General features: G+C 41.9%; 1 protein-coding gene across 1 annotated transcript in view; it reads left to right on the top strand.

Annotated features, from left to right (window-relative positions):
* LOC108622594 (cationic amino acid transporter 2) overlaps positions 1-7,656 on the top strand; it is a 30,435-nt gene that overhangs the window by 10,815 nt on the left and 11,964 nt on the right. The window contains exons 3-5 of the mRNA XM_018020555.2: positions 2,735-2,883; positions 3,872-4,025; positions 5,483-5,713. Of these exons, the coding sequence (XP_017876044.1) occupies positions 2,740-2,883; positions 3,872-4,025; positions 5,483-5,713 (529 nt within the window). The 5' untranslated portion in view covers positions 2,735-2,739. The remainder of the gene's footprint in view (positions 1-2,734; positions 2,884-3,871; positions 4,026-5,482; positions 5,714-7,656) is intronic.

Below are 7,656 nucleotides of genomic sequence, written 5' to 3'. Positions count from 1 at the left end.
TTCAGCGAAGCACAGAATTTTTACCGTCGTTTTTTTATTTCTAAAAAGATACGCGAAATTGCATTTGATACTAATTCCTGTGGTAAACTATAAATAACAAATAATAACTTTATTCGGAACGCGCGTCAGACAGCGCGTGTGTCACGGAAAATGGAAGTTAAGTCTTGGTCGCCTAAAATTGCAGAGCGTGCGCCCGTGGCCGTCGTTTAATACCGCGTTGTCACGGTGAATTATGGGTTTTCCAGTTTAAAAATTGCTGTAGCAAGCGTTGATGAAACTCGGAGCCGCGAGCGTTGAACGGCCCAGCGTAGGATGAAGGGAGAGAGGGAGGGTTCGTATAAATTATTCGAGGTTGAGGAAAGAAATGGAAATGGAACAACAAGGCATTGTTCGCTGGTTATGGGCGCCACGAGGAAAAGATCAGGAAAATCCTTTGTGGCTCGAGCAGCAGCTCCGATTGGTAGTCTTCGGGCACTTGTACCGAAGAGCCGGAGAGATCTTCAGGTTAATTGTGCAGCTTTTCTGGGTCACAAGCTGACTTGATTTCTCACGGAGAAATACGTTCTCTGGTATTGTCACCTCACCTTCATTGCTTCCTCTGAGTATCTTCATTCACGAGCTTTTTATAGAAAGTGCCAAAGCAAATTTTTATAAGTTCGTCTTCTGTCTTTTGTAAAGGGTATCAGTAAGTTTAGAATTATTCGTCGATCAGGTTCACGATTTTACTGGGATGTTGAATGACCAATTAAGTTATCAGCGTTAGTATAGTTTTATTCTGCGACAAATAGTCTTAAACATAGATAGAGGATGTTACTTGTTAGATATTTATACTGATAGCTAGCTAGACGCGTTCTTTCCAAAGAGTCTGGGGTAAGTGTCGTGCTGTTTCTCACCAGAAGGCACCCTTGCCTTCCCTACTCCATGGCCAGATCCTCAACAACAATATCTTTGTTAGTGCTATGCTGTTTTACCTTTTCTAACTGTTTCCACGTTTCCTTATGGCCAACGTATTTTATGATACTCGATGGCCACCCACCATTTGGACACCACCCTTGCAAAGCCTCTTAAGGCCCAGCTGGGTCTCTATTGTAAAACCATTTAAAAAGGCGAGGAATTCTGGGTTAACTATCCTTGACAACTCTTTATTAAAAATAAGCTGTCGCTAACATACTCAGCCTTAAAACTACCCAAAATCTTTACTCATCGTATCCCAAATATCCTTACTCCTATCCTGCAATTATTCATATTGAATAGATGTAAGGATCAAAAAATATGTACAATAGGACAAATTCCAGTAGTTCGTGCTGACGTGCAGAGCTATATTGTAATAAAATTCTGGAAATTGCAAATTAGTAAATGTTGCAATTTATTCCTACAACAGGGAATTTTTTTAGTTTATTAAAAAATGTGTACTATGTCCCATTTTTTTTCTATCGTGTAATGATTCCATCTGAGTAAAATTGATGTATAGCACTTGTCAACTAGAACATGACTCTAGAATTCCAGATATAACCATCACCTTAGGCATAATGATAGCTTGCAGTTAAACGAGTTACAGTAATTGGATAATGCCATACGTAGACTATCTTTGATCGTTGTCTGATCAGTTCGAAGTTGTACTACTTAAGACCGTTCTCTCAAAGTTGTTTCATTCAACTCGCGATATTCGCTCTCCAGAAATAGTCTTGTGAAGTAAAAACTGATCCGGGCACGTTAGCAAGATACCGTATCGTGTGTCATAAATAAACGGACACGTGATAGAGTAATAAATTTGCCTGGCACGGTGGGAATATTTTATCAGTGGTTCAACAGAAGGCTGTTTCCCGTTCTCGCTTGGCAACGAAACGTGAAAATTCCACGGATAAAAATCCCTCAGGTTCGGCAAGTGAAAAACAAAATTGAAGAGAATAAAATTTGCATAACATTATAAATGGGCGCGACACGGCACGTCTCTTGGAAAGTAGCTTCGCGAAACTTTCTAATAAAACCAATGAACGATAGTATTCCTGAATTTCAAGTACTTTTTTTTATCCGTCCCGTGGCATAGTAACTCGCGAATTGTTTATAGCGAAAAACTTGCGAATTTATTGTGTCAGCTATTTGTGAACAGCAATTATCCATGTCTCTTTTAACTTTGCAACGAAGATTGCACTATTCGGTACCGTAAATTGATTTTCTAAATGCATACAACCGTCGAGCATTAACACTGCTCGACGTTCATAATTTCTTTACATGAAACAAGATTTAAAAACCGTGGGACCGAGAAACGCTCGGAACGGGTGAGTTGATTTAGAAGGAACGGGACGGGCCAGTGGAACGGGTCAACGAGTGATCAGACAACGTTCAAGAATTCCATTAGCGGAGGGACAGAGAGGACCGAGCATAAACGGCATTTTCATACGCGCCTACTTTTCCAGCACGCGTTGAATAATTTATCAGCCGAGTGCTTTTCGCAAAAGCACCTCCTCCTTCTTCTAGAACGATTATCCCTCGCTGTTTACACTCATCGCGTAATCTTGCTCCTCTCTTTTTCTATCCGGACTAAATAGCGTTTGTACCGTTTCGTTGTTCGAAAGCAGTACAAGAATTTCCAATTAGTTTCTCACTGAACGAAGATGCAAAAATAATACTTCGTCGTCTAGAGAATTTTAAATGGAATCATTTCATGTATTGACTCACCCTGTACATAATTATCATTGGACGTTAATACATAATTATTATCTTTTGGTTGCAGGAAAAATGAAGCTCGAACTGGATCGGGAGAAGGGTCTGGAGCTCTTCAGAAAGTTTATACGAACGAAAAATGTAGAGAGTCTTCAGGGTGACCAAGGCAAGCCGAGGCCCGAGACACTGCATTCGACCGATTCCAAGCAAAAACTACAGGCGAGTCGTTATCTCTAATTGCGAGAAACACAGAATAATGCGTAACGATGCCGTTCACGTAACACGACACGATGATACGACACAATTAAATACAGAAACCTAACGAACTTTGAAATTAAAATTGCTCGCCGCTCGTATACTTGACATTAAGTCTACTTTTGATCTCGATTCTTCAATTAACCATATCCGTCTGCGAGGTCTCCCGGCATAATTGAATAAGACGGAAATAGAGGCGCGATTTATATCAGTCATGTTTTATACCGAGAAACGTTCCCCTACATTTTTCTTCTTACCGGTTGACATTAAGATTCTGGCTCCTTGAGGAGATGCCGCGTACGTACGTGGTGTATCCACCTTCGCGTATCGATCCTGGCTATTTTTAACAGGATTTTTCACGACCCTTCGCTCCCACGCTTCTCCGGATCACCGAGACTGATCACTCGGTCATGATTCATATTCTCGATTCCACATTTTATTATCCTTTACTCTCGTACGTGTCATACATCTATCACTCTCTTATATTCTCAATTCGAGATCTCTGTGAGAAACTCGTTTTGAACGGTGAGAACTGGCGAGCGTTTGGTTAAATCGTCGCGGTTTTTCCGACCGTGGAAACGAACGGATGAGTGAAGTTTCCCGGCGTTGCGGCCGCCGCGTCGGTCGGCTTTTTATTTGGAAAGTTTCGTTACCGCGAAACGCTTCCCCAGGCGCCGCGCCATTGTTTCCCGGAAGTTCGTCGGGAATTCCGCGAAAGAATCGACGGTTCGCGAGAAACGTTCGATACGTGAGTGAGACCGGAATCTCTCTCTTTCTCGTTCCCTCTGTCTATGTACTTCTACTATAAACTACGAACGTTCGCCAGGAGCACACACACACAGTCGTGGTAAATTTAAAACCAACTCACGTTCGTGCAATTATTAACATTTAATTTGTTATTCTTTTATTGTTTTTTCTTGTGCTAAATTGAAAAGTTTTTCCACTTTTACAGAAGTGCCTGACGACTCTGGACCTGACGTCCTTGGGGGTTGGCTCCTGCGTCGGGACAGGGATGTACCTAGTCGCGGGGATGGTCGCGCGCGGCGTCGCCGGGCCAGGCGTCGTCTTCTCGTTCATAATCGCGGCCGTTGCTTCCATTTTTTCCGGTGAGTAAAAAATAAACTAAAAAAAAATCGCCAAGTAATTAGGAGAATAAATGTGGACGTCGGAATATATCTTATTATATCTGAGCAGGGCAGGCACGTCGATGGCCGGAGAGCCGTTCATTCGTGACGATCGTGGTTGATATTAAAAGATACGGCACGGTCGCTTTTTGCATCGAGTGACAGAAATATTCCTTGCATCTGTCCCTTTTTTTATTTCGTCCGACCGGTGATTTCTCTTGGGAACCATTCGAACGTCGTCTGATTGAAAAAATCAGAGAACCGGAAGGACCGTGGGAGATTAGAAGAATGCTAGGGCGTCTTTTATGACGCGAATACACCGCTTCGGTGAATTTCTATCCTCTCTTTCTCTCTGTTATCCACTCGTCGTCAGCAAAAATTGACATACCGCGTGTTCAATACGCGTTACTGTCTCATTTCGCTTATTTAATTCCTCGTACGTTGAGATAAAATCATATAATGACGACAGTTTCCGAAATGCTATAATTTCCTCTGTCCTCCGTTATCGATGATCCGACGTGACGTCCGACGTTTAAATAGCAGCTGATTGAAAATTGGGTTGAATTAACGTGGCAGAAGCGATAATAATTAAACGTCTAATTTATAACGCGAGCCAAGTCTTTCGGAAATAGTATATGAACACGGACAGTCATAGCCAATTAACATGCACGCGAAATTACTCCCCCGGACGGTCTGCGTCGGCGATAAAATGATAAGCCGATATTTATTCGTGCGTGGTGTCGCGTCACGGTCGATATAAAATGCGGAGAGAAAAAAAGATGGAACGCGAGGAGGCGAGGAGGGTATCGCCGTCGCGAAGCTTAATTAATTTAAACCCGTTGCCGCGAAGCCCGCGTTCGAACGCCAATTAACGATCCCTCGAAACGTGTGAAGCTTTAATCAGCTGTTACGTCGGTTATCGGGACCGAATCAACGACCGGATTAAAGCGTCGATATTCACGGATGTACGCATACCTATTGACCATGCCATTAGCTAATTTCAGAAGTAATGCTGTTTCAACGTCCAGGAAAAATAGTCGTTCGAATCGTCCAGCGATTTATCTTAGAAATTCACTTTAATCAGGAGAATTGAATTTTTATAGTGTTAAAGAATAGTGGAAGCACTTCGTGCAGTTGCGGATTCTTTTCTGTCTCATTTTTGCAAAATTTCCGTTTGATTAATTAATTTCTGATGCACGGTAGATATTTTCTGGTTTCCTCTCGACTTGCATTAATGTATTGAAAAAATTAATCTCTCCCATTATTTCATTTGTACCAAACAATTTTATTAAAATTAATATTCCCAACACCGTGTACGAGATGTTCCACTGTTCTCAGTTAAATGAAAATTCCTCTGCACGAATACACGCGTATTTCACAACGTCGAAACCGGGATACACGTACGGGAAAGTGAAAACGTGGCTGATTTGTGTTCGCAGGAGCATGTTACGCCGAGTTTGGAGTACGAGTGCCTCACACGACTGGCAGCGCGTACATGTACAGTTACGTGACCGTAGGCGAATTAATAGCATTCATTATTGGATGGAACATGATACTGGAGTACCTTATAGGTACGAGCGCGTGTGCCTGCGCCCTTAGCGCCTGCCTCGACGCCCTGTCGGACGGCGCGATTTCCGGAGCGATCGCCGGCAGCGTCGGAACCATTTTCGGTGAGTTTCACCTTGCACAAACGTTACATAATTCTGCAACGAGAATAACGAGTCTATCTCTTTGTAAGAATTCCTCCTAACACGCCACTGCTGGTTATCATATGATAAATGATAATGCATGGATTCTCTTTAAAATAGGAGAACAGAAACGATTTTCTATCGTATCTATTTCAACAGTGAATACGCAGTTTCGTGATTTAATTGTAAGAAAACAGATTGCCAAGAGCAATTCTTGTGACAAATCGCGGGAAGCTGTTATCGGTATTCTCCAAGGAGAAACAATTTTTTCCTTGCTGAAGCGTACACACGCGTGTACATACGGTGTCTCGAGGTGCATCGTTGGTGAAAGAAAAAGAATGCATACATCCTGTCTCAAAGAGAGTTCATTTGAAAGTCTATTTCCTTCCTCTCGGGCTCGTCACGGTCGTTAGACAGACGGATAGGATGCCTGGAAGAGCCGTCGCGTCGTCTTACGTGCGGCGATTCTGAAAGGCATCCCCGGCTCTGTTCCGTGTCTTTCACGATACACCCGCTTCTTTTATTCCCGCTGACTCGGATCCATCGACAGAGATTCGCGTTTTAATTAATCTAATTAACTCCCATCCATGTTTTTCACGTTCTTCGTATACAAAACGCTGACCCACAACGAGGCATATGCAGTTTTTAATAGAAGGCACACGATTAAAAAGTTTGAAACTGCGTTATGCATATCGTTGTTCCTCTGTCGGTAGAATTTTTTCCGTGACTCCCTAATCGGATTTGTAACGCGTTTATCGCGATGGTAATGGACGAGCCTGTGGCAGGGTTGATTCGATTTTATGAAATTAATTTTGCGGCCAGCTAACGTCGCTCCTATATAGAATCCCTTTCCTACCGTCGATGGGACGACCAACAACGGTCAGCAGTTTTTTTTCTCCTCAACCAACACGTGTCCTACCTTTATCAGAAAACCAATACCCTAGTATTTTCTTTCGATCATGCTGTACATAAAAAATGATGTCTGTAAAGTTCTTCTATGGACTTTAAAAAATGAGAGAATTATTAAGGAAGTTCGTTTTATCTTTTAAGTAGAGTAATTTTTAGAAAACTTGCGTGATCGTTTTTTTTTACCCCGTACAATTTTGTTTTAGGTCCTCTTGGGAACTAATCAGAAAAATAGGTCGGTTAATATTTCGAAAGAGATTGAACGGTGAAACAGAGGACGTTGAATTTTGGAAGGGCCGTGGAATTGTTTCGGAATTTCATACAAAGCGCGTAAGAGTCGAAACGGAAATAAAAAGGACTGAACGAAACGGTTTCCATCCAATATACTCGTTGCCATTCGTATCTCTCTTTGTGAAACAAGCTCGGGGATTCCTTCCCCTGTTTTTTCCCCGAAACGATACCAGCTGACTTTCGAAATCCGTTCGCCGAACAGAGAAATCTCTCCCTTTGGAATTTACAATTCCCTTTTTTTCCGCTTCCACGAATCTGATATTTATTTATCAGTCGTAATGGAAGCGGACTCTTCATAAATCTTGCCTCCTTTGTTTGTTTCCAACAGGGAATATCCACACAGTTCTTTTTTCTTTTTTCTTTTTTTCTAAATTTCTCCTCCTACCTTCTGTCCTCTGGTCGTTTTAAAAAACCCATAGAGAAAGTCAGAAGTTCCCTGTTTAATTAAGTTAATTGCCAGGGGAACAGTTTCCCTGCTCCAAACTACTCCTCTTCTTTTTTATCGTTTCAATTAACAACAAATTACGTCGATAACAAATTCGCGGTGGACCAGTTAAGGGATGGTTACAATTTTGGCCAAGCTTCATTTTGAATCCAATGTTCCCTTCATATGTATTCTATATTATCTTGTTGTTTACACGCAGGGGGAATCAACAAGCATTGCCACGTATTGATTGATTTTATTAAAGCCTTCGTGTGATGAAACACGAAAATGGATTAATTTAATA

The sequence above is a fragment of the Ceratina calcarata genome, unplaced genomic scaffold, assembly GCF_001652005.2.
Source record: "Ceratina calcarata isolate Rehan_Ccalc_2016 unplaced genomic scaffold, ASM165200v1 scaffold229.2, whole genome shotgun sequence".
NCBI lineage: Eukaryota > Metazoa > Arthropoda > Insecta > Hymenoptera > Apidae > Ceratina > Ceratina calcarata.
The sequence above is the reverse complement of the archived record's forward strand: the minus strand, read 5'-3'. Positions and strand labels throughout refer to the sequence as shown.